A 23,677-nucleotide genomic window follows, 5' to 3' on the forward strand; every position below is an offset into this window, starting at 1 on the left:
CCTGCCCAGACAACAACAACTACGGCAGCAACTACAACAACTGTTGCTCCGACAACAACAACTCCTGCCCCGACAACAACAACTAGTGCACCAACTACAACAACTGCTGCTCCAACAACAACTACAGCAGCCACTACAACAACTGTTGCTCCGACAACAACAACTGCTGCCCCGACAACAACAACAACTGCTGCTCCAACAACGACTACGCTAGGAACTACAACAACTGTTGCTCCTACAACAACAACTGTTGCTCCGACAACAACAACTGCTGCCCCAACAACAACTACGGCAGCAACTACAACAACTGTTGCTCCGACAACAACAACTCCTGCCCCGACAACAACAACTTCTGCAGCAACTACAACAACTGCTGCCCCAACAACAACTACGGCAGCAACTACAACAACTGTTGCTCCGACAACAACAACTCCTGCCCCGACAACAACAACTACTGCAGCAACTACAACAACTGCTGCTCCAACAACAACTACAGCAGCAACTACAACAACTGTTGCTCCGACAACAACAACAGCAGCAACTACAACAACCTTTGCTCAGACAACAACAACTCCTGCCCCGACAACAACAACTACGGCAGCAACTACAACAACTGCTGCTCCAACAACAACAACAGCAGCAACTACAACAACCTTTGCTCCCACAACAACAACTGTTGCTCCGACAACAACAAGTCCTGCCCCGACAACAACTACGGCAGCAACTACTACAACTGTTGCTCCGACAACAACAACTCCTGCCCCGACAACAACAACTACTGCAGCAACTACAACAACTGCTTCTCCAACAACAACAACTGCTGCCCCGACAACAACAACTGCTGCTCCAACAACAACTACGGCAGCAACTACAACAACCTTTGCTCCCACAACAACAACTGTTGCTCCGACAACAACAAGTCCTGCCCAGATAACAACAACTACGGCAGCAACTACAACAACTGCTGCCCCGACAACAACAACTGCTGCTCCAACAACAACAACAGCAGCAACTACAACAACCTTTGCTCCCAAAACAACAACTGTTGCTCCGACAACAACAAGTCCTGCCCAGACAACAACAACTACGGCAGCAACTACAACAACTGTTGCTCCGACAACAACAACTCCTGCCCCGACAACAACAACTAGTGCACCAACTACAACAACTGCTGCTCCAACAACAACTACAGCAGCCACTACAACAACTGTTGCTCCGACAACAACAACTGCTGCCCCGACAACAACAACAACTGCTGCTCCAACAACGACTACGCTAGGAACTACAACAACTGTTGCTCCTACAACAACAACTGTTGCTCCAACAACAACAACTGCTGCCCCAACAACAACTACGGCAGCAACTACAACAACTGTTGCTCTGACAACAACAACTCCTGCCCCGACAACAACAACTACTGCAGCAACTACAACAACTGCTGCCCCAACAACAACTACGGCAGCAACTACAACAACTGTTGCTCCGACAACAACAACTCCTGCCCCGACAACAACAACTACTGCAGCAACTACAACAACTGCTTCTCCAACAACAACAACTGCTGCCCCGACAACAACAACTGCTGCTCCAACAACAACTACGGCAGCAACTACAACAACCTTTGCTCCCACAACAACAACTGTTGCTCCGACAACAACAAGTCCTGCCCAGATAACAACAACTACGGGAGCAACTACAACAACTGCTGCCCCGACAACAACAACTGCTGCTCCAACAACAACAACAGCAGCAACTACAACAACCTTTGCTCCCACAACAACAACTGTTGCTCCGACAACAACAAGTCCTGCACAGACAACAACAACTACGGCAGCAACTACAACAACTGTTGCTCCGACAACAACAACTCCTGCCCCGACAACAACAACTAGTGCACCAACTACAACAACTGCTGCTCCAACAACAACTACAGCAGCCACTACAACAACTGTTGCTCCGACAACAACAACTGCTGCCCCGACAACAACAACAACTGCTGCTCCAACAACGACTACGCTAGGAACTACAACAACTGTTGCTCCTACAACAACAACTGTTGCTCCAACAACAACAACTGCTGCCCCAACAACAACTACGGCAGCAACTACAACAACTGTTGCTCCGACAACAACAACTCCTGCCCCGACAACAACAACTACTGCAGCAACTACAACAACTGCTGCCCCAACAACAACTACGGCAGCAACTACAACAACTGTTGCTCCGACAACAACAACTCCTGCCCCGACAACAACAACTACTGCAGCAACTACAACAACTGCTGCTCCAACAACAACTACAGCAGCAACTACAACAACTGTTGCTCCGACAACAACAACAGCAGCAACTACAACAACCTTTGCTCCGACAACAACAACTCCTGCCCCGACAACAACAACTACGGCAGCAACTACAACAACTGCTGCTCCAACAACAACTACAGCAGCCACATCAACAACTGTTGCTCCAACAACAACAACTGTTGCTCCGACAACAACTACTGCTGCCCCAACAACAACAACAATGGCAGCAACTACAACAACTGTTGCTCCGACAACAACAACAGCAGCAACTACAACAACCTTTGATCCCACAACAACAACTGTTGCTCCAACAACAACAAGTCCTGCCCCGACAACAAGAACTACGGCAGCAACTACAACAACTGTTGCTCCGACAACAACAACTCCTGCCCCGACAACAACAACTAATGCAGCAACTACAACAACTGCTGCTCCAATAACAACTGTTGCTCCGACAACAACAACTGCTGCCCCGACAACAACAACAACTGCTATTCCAACAACGACTACGCTAGGAACTACAACAACTGTTGCTCCAACAACAACAACTGTTGCTCCGACAACAACAACTGCTGCCCCGACAACAACAACTACTGCAGCAACTACAACAACTGCTGCTCCAACAACAACTACAGCAGCCACTACAACAACTGTTGCTCCGACAACAACAACTGCTGCCCCAACAACAACAATGGCAGCAACTACAACAACTGCTGCTCCAACAACAACTACAGCAGCCACTTCAACAACTGTTGCTCCGACAACAACAACTGCTGCCCCGACAACAACAACAACTGCTGCTCCAACAACAACTACGGCAGCAACTACAACAACTGTTGATCCGACAACAACAACTGCTGCCCCAACAACAACAACAATGGCAGCAACTACAACAACTGTTGCTCCGACAACAACTACAGCAGCCACTTCAACAAGTGTTGCTCCGACAACAACAACTACTGCCCCGACAACAACAACTACTGCAGCAACTACAACAACTGCTGCTCCAACAACAACTACAGCAGCTACTACAACAACTGTTGCTCCGACAACAACAACTGCTGCCCCAACAACAACAACAATGGCAGCAACTACAACAACTGTTGCTCCTACAACAACAACAGCAGCAACTACAACAACCTTTGTTCCCACAACAACAACTGTTGCTCCAACAACAACAAGTCCTGCCCCGACAACAACAACTACGGCAGCAACTACAACAACTGTTGCTCCGACAACAACAACTTCTGCCCCGACAACAACAACTACTGCAGCAACTACAACAACTGCTGCTCCAACAACAACTACAGCAGCCGCTACAACAACTGTTGCTCCGACAACAACAACTGCTGCCCCGACAACAACAACAACTGCTGCTCCAAAAACGACTACGCTTGGAACTACAACAACTGTTATTCCAACAACAACAACTGTTGCTCCGACAACAACAACTGCTGCCCCAACAACAACAATGGCAGCAACTACAACAACTGTTGCTCGGACAACAACAACTCCTACCCCGACAACAGCAACTACGGTAGCAACTACAACAACTGTGGCTCAGACAACAACAACTCCTGCCCCGACAACAACGACTACGGCAGCAACTACAACAACTGCTGCTCCAACAACAACTACAGCAGCCACTTCAACAACTGTTGCTCCGACAACAACAACTGCTGCCCCGACAACAACAACAACTGCTGCTCCAACAACAACTACGGCAGCAACTACAACAACTGTTGATCCAACAACAACAACTGTTGCTCCGACAAAAACAACTGCTGCCCCAACAACAACAACAATGGCAGCAACTGCAACAACTGTTGCTCCGACAACAACAACAGCAGAAACTACAACAACCTTTGCTCCGACAACAACAACTCCTGCCCCGACAACAACAACTACGGCAGCAACTACAACAACTGCTGCTCCAACAACAACTACAGCAGCCACTTCAACAACTGTTGCTCCGACAACAACAACTGCTGCCCCGACAACAACAACTCCTGCCCCGACAACAACAACTACGGCAGCAACTACAACAACTGTTGCTCCAACAACAACAACTGTTGCTCCGACAACAACAACTGCTGCCCCAACAACAACAACAATGGCAGCAACTACAACAACTGTTGCTCCGACAACAACAACAGCAGCAACTACAACAACCTTTGCTCCCACAACAACAACAAGTCCTGCCACGACAACAACAACTACTGCAGCAACTACAACAACTGCAGCTCCAACAACAACTACAGCAGCCGCTACAACAACTGTTGCTCCGACAACAACAACTGCTGCCCCGACAACAACAACAACTGCTGCTCCAACAACGACTACGCTAGGAACTACAACAACTGTTGCTCCAACAACAAAAACTGTTGCTCCGACAACAACAACTGCTGCCCCAACAACAACAATGGCAGCAACTACAACAACTGTTGCTCCGACAACAACAACTCCAACCCCGACAACAGCAACTACGGTAGCAACTACAACAACTTCTGCTCCGACAACAACAACAACTGCTGCCCCGATAACAACAACAACTGCTGCTCCAACAACAACCACGGCAGCAACTACAACAACTGTTGCTCCAACAACAACATCTGTTTCTCTGACAACAACAACTGCTGCCCCAACAACAACAACAATGGCAGCAATTACAACAACTCCTGCCCCGACAACAACAACAACTGCTGCTCCAACAACAACTACGGCAGCAATTACAACAACTGCTGCTCTAACAACAACAACTGTTGCTCCGACAACAACAACTGCTACCCCGACAACAACAACAATGGCAGCAACTACAACAACTGCTGCCCCAACAACAAAAACAATGGCAGCAACTACAACAACTCCTGCCCCGACAACAACAACAACTGCTGCTCCAACAACAACTACGGCAGCAATTACAACAACTGCTGCTGTAACAACAACAACTGTTGCTCAGACTACAACAACTGCTGCCCCAACAACAACAACAATGGCAGCAACTACAACAACTGTTGCTCCGACAACAACAACTCCTGCCCCTACAACAACAACTACGGCAGCAATTATAACAACTCCTGCCCCGACAACAACAACTATGGCAGCAACTACAACAACTGCTGCACCAACAACAACTACAGCAGCCACTACAACAACTAATGCCCCGACAACAACAACTGCTGCCCCGACATCAACAACAACTACTGCTCCAACAACAACTACGGCAGCAACTACAACAATTTCTGCCCCGACAACAACAACAACTGCTGCTTTAACAACAACATCTGTTGCCCCGACAACAACAACAACTGCTGCTCCAACAACAACCACGGCAGCAACTAGAACAACTGTTGCTCCAACAACAACAACTGTTTCTCTGACAACAACAACTGCTGCCCCAACAACAACAACAATGGCAGCAATTACAACAACTCCTGCCCCGACAACAACAACAACTGCTGCTCCAACAACAACTACGGCAGCAATTACAACAACTGCTGCTCTAACAACAACAACTGTTGCTCCGACAACAACAACTGCTGCCCCGACAACAACGACAATGGCAGCAACTACAACGACTGTTGTTCCCACAACAACAACTGTTGCTCCGACAACAAGTCCTGCACCGACAACAACTACGGCAGCAACTACAACAATTCCTGCCCTGACAACAACAACTGTTGCTCCGACAACAACTCCTGCCCCGACAACAACAACTGCGGCAGCAACTACAACCACGGCAGCAACTACAACAACTGTTGCTCCGACAACAACAACTGCTGCCCCAACAACAACAACTGCTACTCCAACAACAACAACTCCTGCCCCGACAACAACAACTACGGCAGCAACTACAACAACTGTTGCTCAGACAACAACAACTCATGCCCCGACAACAACAACTACGGCAGCCACTACAACAACTGTTGCTCCGACAACAACAACTGCTGCCCCGACAACAACAACAACTGCTCCTCCAACAACAACTACGGCAGCAACTACAACAATTGTTGCTCCGACAACAACAACTGCTGCCCCAACAACAACAACAATGGCAGCAACTACAACAACAGTTGCTCCGACAACAACAACTGCTGCCCCAACAACAACAACAATGGCAGCAACTACAACAACAGTTGCTCCGACAACAACAACTCCTGCCCCGACAACAACAGCTACGGTTGCAACTACAACAACTGCTGCTCCAACAACAACAACTCCTGCCCTGACAACAACAACTACGGCAGCAACTACAACAACTGTTGCTCCCACATCAACAACAGTTGCTCCGACTACAACAACTCCTGCACTGACAACATCTACGGCAGCAACTACAACAACTCCTGCCCTGACAACAACAACTGTTTCTCCGACAACAACAACTCCTGCCCCGACAACAACAACTGCGGCAGCAACTACAACCACGGCAGCAACCACAACAACTGTTGCTCCGACAACAACTGCTGCCCCAACAACAACAACAATGGCTGCAACTACAACAACTGTTGCTCCGACAACAGCAACTCCTGCCACGACAACAACTGTTGCTCCGACAACAACAACTTTTGCTCCGACAACAACAACTGCTGCCCCGACAACAACAACAACTGCTGATCCAACAACAACTACGGCAGCAACTACAACAACTGTTGCTCCAACAACAACAACTGTTGCTCCGACAACAACAACTCCTGCCCCAACAACTGTTGCTCCGACAACAACCACTGTTGTTCCGACAACAACAACTGCTGACCCGACAACAACAACAACTGTTGCTCCAACAACAACAACTGTTGCTGCGATAGCAACCACTTCTGCCCCTACTACAACAACAATGGCAGCAACAACAACAACTGCTGCTCCAACAACAACTACAGCAGCCACTACAACAATTGTTGCTCCGACAACAACAACTTTTGCTCCGACAACAACAACTGCGGCTCCGACAACAACAACAACTGCTGCTCCAACAACAACCACGGCAGCAACTACAACAACTGTTGCTCAGACAACAACAACTGTTTCTCCGACAACAACTGCTGACCCAACAACAACAACAAGGGCAGCAACTACAACAACTGTTGCTCAGACAACAACAACTCATGCCCCGACAACAACAACTACCGCAGCCACTACAACAACTGTTGCTCCGACAACAACAACTGCTGGCCCGGCAACAACAACAACTGCTGCTCCAACAACAACTACGGCAGCAACTACAACAACTGCTGCTCCAACAACAACAACTCCTGCACCAACAACTGTTGCTCCGACAACAACCACTGTTGTTCCGACAACAACAACTGCTGCCCCGACAACAACAACAACTGCTGCTCCAACAACAACTATGGCAGCAACTACAACAACTGTTGCTCCAACAACAACAACTGTTGCTGCGATAGCAACCACTACTGCCCCTACAACAACAACAATGGCAGCAACTACAACAACTGCTGCTCCAACAACAACTACAGCAGCCACTACAACAATTGTTGCTCCGACAACAACAACTTTTGCTCCGACAACAACAACTGCGGCTCCGACAACAACAACAACTGCTGCTCCAACAACAACTACGGCAGCAACTACAACAACTGTTGCTCCAACAACAGCAACTGTTGCTCCGACAACAATAACTGCTGCCCCAACAACAACAACAATGGCAGCAACTACAACAACAGTTGCTCCAACAACAACAACTCCTGCCCCGACAACAACAACTACGGTAGCAACTACAACAACTGCTACTCCAACAACAACAACTCCTGCCCCGACAACAACAACTACGGTAGCAACTACAACAACTGCTACTCCAACAACAACAACTCCTGCCCCGACAACAACAACTACAGCAGCCACTACAACAACTAATGCCCCGACAACAACAACTCCTGCCCCGACAACAACAACTACAGCAGCCACTACAACAACTAATGCCCCGACAACAACAACTGCTGCCCCAACAACAACAACAACTACTGCTCCAACAACAACCACGGCAGCAACTACAACAACTTCTGCCCCAACAACAACAACAGCTGCTGCTCCAACAACAACTACGGCAGCAATTACAACAACTGCTGCTCTAACAACAACAACAGTTGCTCCGACAACAACAAGTCCTGCCCCGACAACAACAACTACGGCAGCAACTACAACAACTGCTGCTCCAACATCAACTACAGCAGCCACTTCAACAACTGTTTCTCAGACAACCACTGTTGCTCCGACAACAACAACTGCTGCCCCGACAACAACAACTCATGCCCCGACGACAACAACTACGGCAGCAACTACAACAACTCCTGCCCCGACAACAACAACTGTTGCTCCGACAACAACAACTTCTGCCCCGACAACAACAACTGCGGCAGCAACTACAACGACTGTTGCTCCCATAACAACAACAGTTGCTCTGACAACAACAACTCCTGCCCCGACAACAACAACTACGGCAGCAACTACAACAACTCCTACCCCGACAACAACAACTACGGCAGCAACTACAACAACTGCTGCTCCAACAACAACTACAGCAGCCACTACAACAACTAATGCCCCGACAACAACAACTGCTGCCCCGACAACAACAACAACTACTGCTCCAACAACAACTACGGCAGCAATTACAACAACTGCTGCAGTAACAACAACAACTGTTGCTCCGACAACAACAACTGCTGCCCCTACAACAACAACAATGGCAGCAGCTACAACAACTGTTGCTCCGACAACAACAACAGCAGCAACTACAACAACTGTTGCTCCCACAACAACAACTGTTGTTCCGACAACAACAAGTCCTGCCCCGACAACAACAACGGCAGCAATTACAACAACTGCTGCTCTAACAACAACAACTGTAGCTCCGACAACAACAACTGCTGCCCCGACAACAACAACAATGGCAGCAACTACAACAACTGTTGCTCCGACAACAACAACTCCTGCCCCGACAACAACAACTACGGCAGCAACTACAACAACTGCTGCTCCAACAACAACTACAGCAGCCACTTCAACAACTGTTGCTCCGACAACCACTGTTGCTCCGACAACAACAACTGCTGTCCCGACAAAAACAACAACTGCTGCTCCAACAACAATTACGGCAGCAACTACAACAACTGTTGCTCCAACAACAACAACTGTTGCTCCGACAACAACAACTGCTGCCCCTAAAACAACAACAATGGCAACAACTACAACAACTGTTGCTCCGACAACAACAACAGCAGCAACTACAACAACTGTTGCTCCCACAACAACAACTGTTGCTCCGACAACAACAAGTCCTGCCCCGACAACAACAACTACGACAGCATCTACAACAACTACTGCTCCAACCACAACTACAGCAGCCACTACAACAACTAATGCCCTGACAACAACAACTCCTGCCCCCACAACAACAACAACGGCTGCTCCAACAACAACTACAGCAGCAATTACAACAACTGCTGCTCCCACAACAACAACTGTTGCTCCGACAACAGCAACCCCTGCCCCGACAACAACAACTACGGCAGCAACTACAACAGCTGCTACTCCAACAACAACTTTTGCTCCTACAACAACTACAGCTGGAACTACAACTGCTGCTCCAACAACAACAACTGTTGCTCCGATAACAACAACTGCTGCCCTGACAACAACAACAACTGCTGCTCCAACAACAACTACGGCAGCAACTATAACAACTGCTGCTCCAAAAACAACAACTGTTGCTCCGACAACAACAACTCCTGCCCAAACAACAACAACTACGGCAGCAGCTACAACAACTGCTGCTCCAACAACAACTGCTGCTCCAACAACAACAACGGCAGCAACTACAACAACTGCTGCTCCAACAACAACAACTGTTGCTCCGACAACAACAACTGCTGCCCCGACAACAACAACAACTGCTGCTCAGACAACAACTACAGCAGCAACTACAACAACTACTGCCCCGACAACAACAACTGCTGCCCCGACCACAACAACCACGGCAGCAACTACAACAACTGCTACTGCAACAACAACAACTCCTGCCCCGACATCAACAACAACTGGTGTTCCTCCTACAATTACAACTACACCATCAACTACATCAACTTCTGCTCCAACAACAACGACGGCAGCATCTACAACAACTGCTGTTCCAACAACAACAACTGTTGCTCTGACAACAACAACTCCTGCCCCGACAACAACAACTACGGCAACAACTGCAACAACTGCTGCTCCAACAACAACTACAACAGTTACTACAACAACTACTGCCCCAACAACAACAACTGTTGCTCCTACAACAACAACTGCTGCTCCAACAACAACAACTGTTGCTCCGACAACAACAACTGCTGCCCTGACAACAACAGGAACGGCAGCAACAACAACAACTGCTAATCCAACAACAACTGCTGCTCCAGCAACAACTACGGCAACAACTACAACAACTGCTGCTCCAACAACAACTACAACAGTTACTACAACAACTACTGCCCCAACAACAACAACTGTTGCTCCTACAACAACAACTGCTGCTCCAACAACAACAACTGTTGCTCCGACAACAACAACTGCTGCCCTGACAACAACAGCAACGGCAGCAACAACAACAACTGCTAATCCAACAACAACTGCTGCTCCAGCAACAACTACGGCAGCAACTACAACAACTGGTGCTCCAACAACAACTAAAGCAGCCACTACAACAACTACTGCCCCGACAACAACAACTGCTGCCCCGACCACAACAACCACGGCAGCAACTACAACAACTGCTACTGCAACAACAACAACTCCTGCCCCGACATCAACAACAACTGCTGCTCCAACAACAACAACTACAGCAGCAACTTCAACAACATCTGCTCCAACAACAACTACAGCAGCCCCTACAACAACTACTCCCCCGACAACAACAACTGTTGCTTCTACAACAACAACTACTGCCCCGACAACAACAACTATGGCAGCCACTACAACAACTGCTACTTTGACCACAACTACTGACCCGACAACAACAACTGCTGCTCCAAACATAACAACTGGTGTTCCTCCTACAATTACAACTACACCATCAACTACAACAACTGCTGTTCCAACAACAACAACTGTTGCTCTGACAACAACAACTCCTGCCCCGACAACAACAACTACGGCAACAACTGTTGCTCCTACAACAACAACTACTGCCCCAACAACAACAACTGTTGCTACTACTACAACAACTACTGCCCCAACAACAACAACCGTTGTTCCTACAACAACAACTACTGCCCAACTCCTCACTGAGGCAACAACCAACTTGACTGCTGAACATGTTTATACCATCCAAGCTGACCTGCCAGACGAGCCATATACAGCTGATCTTGATGACCGAACCAGCAGTCGATACAAAAATCTTGAAAAACGACTTGTAGGGCCAGTGAGTAAACTTTCATATTGCATTAACTTTATTTGACCCTGTCAGAAACCAGAAATATTTTTAGCTTTAAAATTATTTTTCAACAAAATGGCATTTACTTTTTTTAAATGAATTTGATGAAACACTTGTTTGAAAGCTAACCAGGGTCTAAATGTTGCTTCCTTTTTGCAGTGTAATAAAATATACAAACGGAAATATCCTGTCACCTTTTCTCACTGCAAAGTGAAGAGTTTCAGGTAAAAACATCATTCTGCTTCTCTGATTTTGTTTTATGATCAGGGCTGATAACTTGCAGTGTTGAAAGTGCCATGTGCAAATCACCCATTTGGATGAATTAACAATCATCTGATATTGTTAGTTGACACTTGTTTCTTTTGGTTTCATGATGTAGACCTGTTTCTGCCCAAAAACGAGCAAACGGAACTGAAGCAGAATTGGGGGTTGTGTTCTTAAACACTGTTCCCATTTTAAAACTCCCAACGGAGAACAATGTTGCTCAAGTCTTAATAGACAATGTAAATAATTCCAACAACACATTCAACGTGACCATAAATACTGGGACAATCCAAGTAATATGTAAGTAAACCCAACAGCATTTTCTTTCACTACCTGGCAAATCTACCCATACAATAGTAATCTGCCAAGGTGCAAGAGACTTTCATTGGGTGGCATCGATATCATTTAATACTAATCTAGTATTCAAAACATGTGTTACAGCAAGTCCAGTTGGAAGTACTAATGCAACTGCTGCAACAACCATTGCTCCTACAACAACAACTACTGCCCCAACAACAACAACCGTTTCTCCTACAACAACAACTACTGCCCAACTCCTCACTGAGGCAACAACCAACTTGACTCCTGAACATGTTTATTCCATCCAAGCTGACCTGCCAGACGAGCCATATACAGCTGATCTTGATGACCGAACCAGCAGTCGATACAAAAATCTTGAAAAACGACTTGTAGGGCCAGTGAGTAAACTTTCATATTGCATTAACTTTATTTGACCCTGTCAGAAACCACAAATATTTTTAGCTGAAAAATTATTTTTCAACAAAATGGCATTTACTTTTTTAAATGAATTTGATGAAAAACTTGTTTGAAAGCTAACCAGGGTCTAAATGTTGCTTCCTTTTTGCAGTGTAATAAAATATACAAACGGAAATATCCTGTCACCTTTTCTCACTGCAAAGTGAAGAGTTTCAGGTAAAAACATCTTTCTGCTTCTCTGATTTTGTATTATGTTCAGGGCTGATAACTTGCAGTGTTGAAAGTGCCATGTGCAAATCACCCATTTGGATGAATTAACAATCATCTGATATTGTTAGTTGACACTTGTTTCTTTTGGTTTCATGATGTAGACCTGTTTCTGCCCAAAAACGAGCAAACGGAACTGAAGCAGAATTGGGGGTTGTGTTCTTAAACACTGTTCCCATTTTAAAACTCCCAACGGAGAACAATGTTGCTCAAGTCTTAATAGACAATGTAAATAATTCCAACAACACATTCAACGTGACCATAAATACTGGGACAATCCAAGTAATATGTAAGTAAACCCAACAGCATTTTCTTTCACTACCTGGCAAATCTACCCATACAATAGTAATCTGCCATGGTGCAAGAGACTTTCATTGGGTGGCATTGATATCATTTAATACTAATCTAGTATTCAAAACATGTGTTACAGCAAGTCCAGTTGGAAGTACTAATGCAACTGCTGCAACAACCGTTGCTCCTACAACAACAACTACTGCCCCAACAACAACAACCGTTTCTCCTACAACAACAACTACTGCCCAACTCCTCACTGAGGCAACAACCAACTTGACTCCTGAACATGTTTATTCCATCCAAGCTGACCTGCCAGACGAGCCATATACAGCTGATCTTGATGACCGAACCAGCAGTCGATACAAAAATCTTGAAAAACGACTTGTAGGGCCAGTGAGTAAACTTTCATATTGCATTAACTTTATTTGACCCTGTCAGAAACCACAAATATTTTTAGCTGAAAAATTATTTTTCAACAAAATGGCATTTACTTTTTTAAATGAATTTGATGAAAAACTTGTTTGAAAGCTAACCAGGGTCTAAATGTTGCTTCCTTTTTGCAGTGTAATAAAATATACAAACGGAAATATCCTGTCACCTTTTCTCACTGCAAAGTGAAGAGTTTCAGGTAAAAACATCTTTCTGCTTCTCTGATTTTGTATTATGTTCAGGGCTGATAACTTGCAGTGTTGAAAGTGCCATGTGCAAATCACCCATTTGGATGAATTAACAATCATCTGATATTGTTAGTTGACACTTGTTTCTTTTGGTTTCATGATGTAGACCTGTTTCTGCCCAAAAACGAGCAAACGGAACTGAAGCAGAATTGGGGGTTGTGTTCTTAAACACTGTTCCCATTTTAAAACTCCCAACGGAGAACAATGTTGCTCAAGTCTTAATAGACAATGTAAATAATTCCAACAACACATTCAACGTGACCATAAATACTGGGACAATCCAAGTAATATGTAAGTAAACCCAACAGCATTTTCTTTCACTACCTGGCAAATCTACCCATACAATAGTAATCTGCCAAGGTGCAAGAGACTTTTATTGGGTGGCATTGATGTTAATTAATACTAATCTAGCATTCAAAACATGTGTTACAGCAAGTCCAGTTGGAAGTACTAATGCAACTGCTGCAACAACCGTTGCTCCTACAACAACAACTACTGCCCCAACAACAACAACCGTTGCTCCTACAACAACAACTACTGCCCAACTCCTCACTGAGGCAACAACCAACTTGACAGCTGAACATGTTTATACCATCCAAGCTGACCTGCCAGACGAGCCATATACAGCTGATCTTGATGACCGAACCAGCAGTCAATACAAAAATCTTGAAAAACGACTTGTAGGGCCAGTGAGTAAACTTTCATATTGCATTAATTTTATTTGACCCTGTCAGAAACCACAAATATTTTTAGCTGAAAAATTATTTTTCAACAAAATGGCATTTACTTTTTTTAAATGAATTTGATGAAAAACTTGTTTGAAAGCTAACCAGGGTCTAAATGTTGCTTCCTTTTTGCAGTGTAATAAAATATACAAACGGAAATATCCTGTCACCTTTTCTCACTGCAAAGTGAAGAGTTTCAGGTAAAAACATCTTTCTGCTTCTCTGATTTTGTTTTATGTTCAGGGCTGATAACTTGCAGTGTTGAAAGTGCCATGTGCAAATCACCCATTTGGATGAATTAACAATCATCTGATATTGTTAGTTGACACTTGTTTCTTTTGGTTTCATGATGTAGACCTGTTTCTGCCCAAAAACGAGCAAACGGAACTGACGCAGAATTGGGGGTTGTGTTCTTAAACACTGTTCCCATTTTAAACCTCCCAACGGAGAACAATGTTGCTCAAGTCTTAATAGACAATGTAAATAATTCCAACAACACATTCAACGTGACCATAAATACTGGGACAATCCAAGTAATATGTAAGTAAACCCAACAGCATTTTCTTTCACTACCTGGCAAATCTACCCATACAATAGTAATCTGCCAAGGTGCAAGAGACTTTTATTGGGTGGCATTGATGTTAATTAATACTAATCTAGCATTCAAAACATGTGTTACAGCAAGTCCAGTTGGAAGTACTAATGCAACTGCTGCAACAACCGTTGCTCCTACAACAACAACTACTGCCCAACTCCTCACTGAGGCAACAACCAACTTGACTCCTGAACATGTTTATTCCATCCAAGCTGACCTGCCAGACGAGCCATATACAGCTGATCTTGATGACCGAACCAGCAGTCGATACAAAAATCTTGAAAAACGACTTGTAGGGCCAGTGAGTAAACTTTCATATTGCATTAACTTTATTTGACCCTGTCAGAAACCACAAATATTTTTAGCTGAAAAATTATTTTTCAACAAAATGGCATCTACTTTTTTAAATGAATTTGATGAAAAACTTGTTTGAAAGCTAACCAGGGTCTAAATGTTGCTTCCTTTTTGCAGTGTAATAAAATATACAAACGGAAATATCCTGTCACCTTTTCTCACTGCAAAGTGAAGAGTTTCAGGTAAAAACATCTTTCTCCTTCTCTGATTTTGTTTTATGTTCAGGGCTGATAACTTGCAGTGTTGAAAGTGCCATGTGCAAATCACCCATTTGGATGAATTAACAATCATCTGATATTGTTAGTTGACACTTGTTTCTTTTGGTTTCATGATGTAGACCTGTTTCTGCCCAAAAACGAGCAAACGGAACTGAAGCAGAATTGGGGGTTGTGTTCTTAAACACTGTTCCCATTTTAAACCTCCCAACGGAGAACAATGTTGCTCAAGTCTTAATAGACAATGTAAATAATTCCAACAACACATTCAACGTGACCATAAATACTGGGACAATCCAAGTAATATGTAAGTAAACCCAACAGCATTTTCTTTCACTACCTGGCAAATCTACCCATACAATAGTAATCTGCCAAGGTGCAAGAGACTTTTATTGGGTGGCATTGATGTTAATTAATACTAATCTAGCATTCAAAACATGTGTTACAGCAAGTCCAGTTGGAAGTACTAATGCAACTGCTGCAACAACCGTTGCTCCTACAACAACAACTACTGCCCAACTCCTCACTGAGGCAACAACCAACTTGACTCCTGAACATGTTTATTCCATCCAAGCTGACCTGCCAGACGAGCCATATACAGCTGATCTTGATGACCGAACCAGCAGTCGATACAAAAATCTTGAAAAACGACTTGTAGGGCCAGTGAGTAAACTTTCATATTGCATTAACTTTATTTGACCCTGTCAGAAACCACAAATATTTTTAGCTGAAAAATTATTTTTCAACAAAATGGCATCTACTTTTTTAAATGAATTTGATGAAAAACTTGTTTGGAAGCTAACCAGGGTCTAAATGTTGCTTCCTTTTTGCAGTGTAATAAAATATACAAACGGAAATATCCTGTCACCTTTTCTCACTGCAAAGTGAAGAGTTTCAGGTAAAAACATCTTTCTCCTTCTCTGATTTTGTTTTATGTTCAGGGCTGATAACTTGCAGTGTTGAAAGTGCCATGTGCAAATCACCCATTTGGATGAATTAACCATCATCTGATATTGTTAGTTGACACTTGTTTCTTTTGGTTTCATGATGTAGACCTGTTTCTGCCCAAAAACGAGCAAACGGAACTGAAGCAGAATTGGGGGTTGTGTTCTTAAACACTGTTCCCATTTTAAACCTCCCAACGGAGAACAATGTTGCTCAAGTCTTAATAGACAATGTAAATAATTCCAACAACACATTCAACGTGACCATAAATACTGGGACAATCCAAGTAATATGTAAGTAAACCCAACAGCATTTTCTTTCACTACCTGGCAAATCTACCCATACAATAGTAATCTGCCAAGGTGCAAGAGACTTTTATTGGGTGGCATTGATGTTAATTAATACTAATCTAGCATTCAAAACATGTGTTACAGCAAGTCCAGTTGGAAGTACTAATGCAACTGCTGCAACAACCGTTGCTCCTACAACAACAACTACTGCCCAACTCCTCACTGAGGCAACAACCAACTTGACTCCTGAACATGTTTATTCCATCCAAGCTGACCTGCCAGACGAGCCATATACAGCTGATCTTGATGACCGAACCAGCAGTCGATACAAAAATCTTGAAAAACGACTTGTAGGGCCAGTGAGTAAACTTTCATATTGCATTAACTTTATTTGACCCTGTCAGAAACCACAAATATTTTTAGCTGAAAAATTATTTTTCAACAAAATGGCATCTACTTTTTTAAATGAATTTGATGAAAAACTTGTTTGGAAGCTAACCAGGGTCTAAATGTTGCTTCCTTTTTGCAGTGTAATAAAATATACAAACGGAAATATCCTGTCACCTTTTCTCACTGCAAAGTGAAGAGTTTCAGGTAAAAACATCTTTCTCCTTCTCTGATTTTGTTTTATGTTCAGGGCTGATAACTTGCAGTGTTGAAAGTGCCATGTGCAAATCACCCATTTGGATGAATTAACCATCATCTGATATTGTTAGTTGACACTTGTTTCTTTTGGTTTCATGATGTAGACCTGTTTCTGCCCAAAAACGAGCAAACGGAACTGACGCAGAATTGGGGGTTGTGTTCTTAAACACTGTTCCCATTTTAAACCTCCCAACGGAGAACAATGTTGCTCAAGTCTTAATAGACAATGTAAATAATTCCAACAACACATTCAACGTGACCATAAATACTGGGACAATCCAAGTAATATGTAAGTAAACCCAACAGCATTTTCTTTCACTACCTGGCAAATCTACCCATACAATAGTAATCTGCCAAGGTGCAAGAGACTTTTATTGGGTGGCATTGATGTTAATTAATACTAATCTAGCATTCAAAACATGTGTTACAGCAAGTCCAGTTGGAAGTACTAATGCAACTGCTGCAACAACCGTTGCTCCTACAACAACAACTACTGCCCAACTCCTCACTGAGGCAACAACCAACTTGACTCCTGAACATGTTTATTCCATCCAAGCTGACCTGCCAGACGAGCCATATACAGCTGATCTTGATGACCGAACCAGCAGTCGATACAAAAATCTTGAAAAACGACTTGTAGGGCCAGTGAGTAAACTTTCATATTGCATTAACTTTATTTGACCCTGTCAGAAACCACAAATATTTTTAGCTGAAAAATTATTTTTCAACAAAATGGCATCTACTTTTTTAAATGAATTTGATGAAAAACTTGTTTGAAAGCTAACCAGGGTCTAAATGTTGCTTCCTTTTTGCAGTGTAATAAAATATACAAACGGAAATATCCTGTCACCTTTTCTCACTGCAAAGTGAAGAGTTTCAGGTAAAAACATCTTTCTCCTTCTCTGATTTTGTTTTATGTTCAGGGCTGATAACTTGCAGTGTTGAAAGTGCCATGTGCAAATCACCCATTTGGATGAATTAACAATCATCTGATATTGTTAGTTGACACTTGTTTCTTTTGGTTTCATGATGTAGACCTGTTTCTGCCCAAAAACGAGCAAACGGAACTGAAGCAGAATTGGGGGTTGTGTTCTTAAACACTGTTCCCATTTTAAACCTCCCAACGGAGAACAATGTTGCTCAAGTCTTAATAGACAATGTAAATAATTCCAACAACACATTCAACGTGACCATAAATACTGGGACAATCCAAGTAATATGTAAGTAAACCCAACAGCATTTTCTTTCACTACCTGGCAAATCTACCCATACAATAGTAATCTGCCAAGGTGCAAGAGACTTTTATTGGGTGGCATTGATGTTAATTAATACTAATCTAGCATTCAAAACATGTGTTACAGCAAGTCCAGTTGGAAGTACTAATGCAACTGCTGCAACAACCGTTGCTCCTACAACAACAACTACTGCCCAACTCCTCACTGAGGCAACAACCAACTTGACTCCTGAACATGTTTATTCCATCCAAGCTGACCTGCCAGACGAGCCATATACAGCTGATCTTGATGACCGAACCAGCAGTCGATACAAAAATCTTGAAAAACGACTTGTAGGGCCAGTGAGTAAACTTTCATATTGCATTAACTTTATTTGACCCTGTCAGAAACCACAAATATTTTTAGCTGAAAAATTATTTTTCAACAAAATGGCATCTACTTTTTTAAATGAATTTGATGAAAAACTTGTTTGGAAGCTAACCAGGGTCTAAATGTTGCTTCCTTTTTGCAGTGTAATAAAATATACAAACGGAAATATCCTGTCACCTTTTCTCACTGCAAAGTGAAGAGTTTCAGGTAAAAACATCTTTCTCCTTCTCTGATTTTGTTTTATGTTCAGGGCTGATAACTTGCAGTGTTGAAAGTGCCATGTGCAAATCACCCATTTGGATGAATTAACCATCATCTGATATTGTTAGTTGACACTTGTTTCTTTTGGTTTCATGATGTAGACCTGTTTCTGCCCAAAAACGAGCAAACGGAACTGAAGCAGAATTGGGGGTTGTGTTCTTAAACACTGTTCCCATTTTAAACCTCCCAACGGAGAACAATGTTGCTCAAGTCTTAATAGACAATGTAAATAATTCCAACAACACATTCAACGTGACCATAAATACTGGGACAATCCAAGTAATATGTAAGTAAACCCAACAGCATTTTCTTTCACTACCTGGCAAATCTACCCATACAATAGTAATCTGCCAAGGTGCAAGAGACTTTTATTGGGTGGCATTGATGTTAATTAATACTAATCTAGCATTCAAAACATGTGTTACAGCAAGTCCAGTTGGAAGTACTAATGCAACTGCTGCAACAACCGTTGCTCCTACAACAACAACTACTGCCCAACTCCTCACTGAGGCAACAACCAACTTGACTCCTGAACATGTTTATTCCATCCAAGCTGACCTGCCAGACGAGCCATATACAGCTGATCTTGATGACCGAACCAGCAGTCGATACAAAAATCTTGAAAAACGACTTGTAGGGCCAGTGAGTAAACTTTCATATTGCATTAACTTTATTTGACCCTGTCAGAAACCACAAATATTTTTAGCTGAAAAATTATTTTTCAACAAAATGGCATCTACTTTTTTAAATGAATTTGATGAAAAACTTGTTTGAAAGCTAACCAGGGTCTAAATGTTGCTTCCTTTTTGCAGTGTAATAAAATATACAAACGGAAATATCCTGTCACCTTTTCTCACTGCAAAGTGAAGAGTTTCAGGTAAAAACATCTTTCTCCTTCTCTGATTTTGTTTTATGTTCAGGGCTGATAACTTGCAGTGTTGAAAGTGCCATGTGCAAATCACCCATTTGGATGAATTAACAATCATCTGATATTGTTAGTTGACACTTGTTTCTTTTGGTTTCATGATGTAGACCTGTTTCTGCGCGAACAAGAGCAAACGGAACTGAGGCAGATTTGGGGGTTGTGTTCTTTAACACTGTTGCCATTTTAGATCTCCCAACGGAGAACAAAGTTGCTCAAGTCTTAATAGACAGTGTAAATAATTCCAACAACACATTCAACGTGACCATAAATACTGGGACAATTCAAGTAATAGGTAAGTAAACTCAACAGCATTCTCTTTTGCTACCTGGCAAATCTACCCATACAATAGTAATCTGCCAAGGTGCAAAAGACTTTCATTGGGTGGCACTAATATTAATTAATACTAATCTAGTATTTAAAACATGTGTTACAGCAAGTCCAGTTGGAAGTACTAATGCAACTGCTGCAACAACAACCGCTGTACCTATAACTGCTGCACCTGCAACCGCTGCACCTGCAACTGTAGCACCTGCAACCGCTGTACCTGCAACTGTAACACCTGCAACCGCTGCACCTGCACCTGTGGAACTCACAACAAGACTGGTGGTTTTCAGATCTGTTCTAGACACATTTACAGATGACTTGTTGGACACATCATCTGCTGCTTTTAAAAGTAGAGCTTCTAATATAAAGAGACAGGTAAGTCGCACCTTAAAATATACAACCTGTGCATACACCTTATTGTATTATCTATTGTGTTATTTTATCAAAGAGACAGCCACATATGAAATAAAACTAACTACAGTGTGTTTTCTGTTTCTGCAGCTTGAACCTCGCTATCAAAAAGAATTCCCCTTTTCCTTCAAGTCCTTGGACGTTGTGGAATTCAGGTAATATATAACATAACTTATTTTGTCAACATATTGTTACATTTTCAGTATAGTGGCCTGAATCTCATATTCCATTCTATATTTTTTGTTGCTCATTCTGCAGAAGTGGATCAGTCTTCAACAACATGCGTCTTCTCTTCCAAGGCCCATCTGTTCCTAGTAGAACTGAGATTGCGAATGTTTTGCTGAGTGCAGCTTCAAGCGTCACCAACTTCGACATTGAAGGCAGCTCCATCACCGTGGATGGCATATGTATGAGATATTGAGTGCAACTTGATTAGAAAATTTGAAAGGCTGAAAAAATGATTTATTTAACTAATGTTTTCATTTCTTTTCTTTTCATTTACAGCTTCAAGTGGAGTAAGCCAAAAGATCAGTCTCTTCACTGCATCCTGTCTGGTGCTGTTGTCATTGCTATTGTCAAGCCAGCAATAGCATCTGTGTGGATTGCCTTTGGAATTGCCAGGAAGGAAAGGGGACTTCATTGTCAGAAAAATATGAAGATTAGTGATTCTCTTATCTGTTGAATGGGTTTCAACCTTTGACACATCAGTGACAGTGGATTAGGTATGTCTGTGGAACTGAACACGTTTCTGCGTGGTAACATCCAGGATCCTGGACAGAATGACACAGACAACTATAAGCCCCGTGTCTATATCACTCAAATAATAAGGCAAACAACATTACAACATTATCTATGAAACCCTGGGGTGTCTAAAAATATTCTACTGTTGAACTTTTACTATCAAAATGTATCTTGTTTCACACAGCACTGTTGTATAGCAATATTTAAAATAGTGCCAGTCACTCATCTTAACCTTTCTATAGCCTCTAAATGGATGTAGATGTAATTTTTGCATAATCCTGCTAAATAATGAACAAAAAGACAAAGAAAAGCAAATTGAAACATAACTCCTTCATGGCGGTGGTAATTAATTACTATTTAGATTTGTGTCTTAAATTAAATGAAGGAACACATGCAGGTCATAGTTGGCTTCACACTCAACCTCATATATTTTATCAAAGGTCATGGTGTATATATGTTTATGTGAAAAAAAGCACTGTCCATTTTCTTATTTATATAAAGTGTATTTATGTAATAATACATTACTGTATTCTGTGAGATTTCCTGTAGTTTCTACTGTATCTTTGAGAAACTTTACAATGATCAGAATACAAAATATTGGAAATTTCTCTCTTGTGTGATGTTGTGAATTTTTTTGTAAAGCAACAGTGGATCATATCTTATTGGGGTTTGGGTAAATTTTTCAGTTTTTAGTGATGATAATTTTTTTGTGTGTAGCAAAGTGGACCAACCATCAAACAATGCCATTTCTAGAAGCATATACAGATGTACATTATTATTGAGTTAGATTTTGCAATGCAATTTTAGCAATAAAAGCGCACATAGTTTAGGTGTGATTTCAACACTATGCTGCAATTGTTAACTTTAAACTCCTGCATTTTCCACTAACATTTAGGTTGGAAGCTAAAAGCAGACATATGCCCAAAATTAAATTTTAAAAACATTGCTTTCATAATAAATCATATTGATGACATTGCTTGAAAGCTTCAGAAAAACAAGAGCAAATGAAACTGAAGTGTCTTTGCTTTTCTTTTGATTCGTCCATATATAAGTAACTTAAGTGCAATTTGAGTGTATTGTATATCCCAACTCCAGGACAGGTCGCCAGGGTATTACAGGGCCCATATACAGATATCACCCCCCATTCACTTTCACATTCACACCTACACTGTTAAATGTTTTCTCTGTAAAGAAAAACAGTAATCAGCTGGCAGCAGGGTTGCCATTATGTTACTGTAAAATTAACATTTATCTACCGTCACTAAAATTTATAGTTTTGTACTGTTATTCAATAATATGGTATGAACTTGTTTTTTTTGTTTGTTTTTTCACAGTATTTTAAAGTCAACTGACAGGCTGGCTGTTTTTTTTTTAATTTTACAGTACCTCACAGTTGACTGATTGACTGTTTACTTTTTTTTTAATACAATTCTTTTTTTACCTAAAAAAGACACTAAAATAGAGCTCACTGGTTTTAAGTCCTCCCAAAATCTGGCTACAAGCACAGAGCACAAACCACAACAAAATGTTCTTTTAAAGTAAAGAGCTTAATCACAGATTTTTCAATCAAATAAATCACAACCTCTTATTTCCTTTTACTTTTTATTTCATAAAACGTTGTAAACAGTACATGCAGAACAATTGCATATTAAACTAGTACTAACAAAAACCTGGGACAAAGCATTGGTCA

The 23,677-nt window shown here is 42.5% G+C and overlaps 2 protein-coding genes across 2 annotated transcripts; both read left to right on the plus strand.

Annotated features, from left to right (window-relative positions):
• Positions 1–1,924: 1,924 nt before the first annotated feature.
• LOC124850855 (putative uncharacterized protein DDB_G0271606) lies at positions 1,925–2,599 on the plus strand (the record flags this gene model as incomplete). Its single annotated transcript, XM_047336309.1, is given in 1 exon segment — positions 1,925–2,599. A coding segment is annotated over 1 exon segment (675 nt), but the record flags the coding sequence as incomplete, so codon positions are not given.
• Positions 2,600–5,265: 2,666 nt separating this feature from the next.
• On the plus strand, positions 5,266–22,595 carry LOC118289087 (mucin-5AC; the record flags this gene model as incomplete). Its single annotated transcript, XM_047336356.1, has 9 exons — positions 5,266–6,054; positions 6,685–7,737; positions 20,224–20,228; positions 20,458–20,463; positions 20,619–20,803; positions 20,945–21,210; positions 21,337–21,401; positions 21,505–21,653; positions 21,751–22,595. Coding segments are annotated over 9 exons (2,604 nt in total), but the record flags the coding sequence as incomplete, so codon positions are not given.
• Positions 22,596–23,677: the final 1,082 nt, after the last annotated feature.

Source organism: Scophthalmus maximus, chromosome 12 (genome assembly GCF_022379125.1).
Source record: "Scophthalmus maximus strain ysfricsl-2021 chromosome 12, ASM2237912v1, whole genome shotgun sequence".
In the NCBI taxonomy this organism is placed as follows: Eukaryota; Metazoa; Chordata; class Actinopteri; order Pleuronectiformes; family Scophthalmidae; genus Scophthalmus; species Scophthalmus maximus.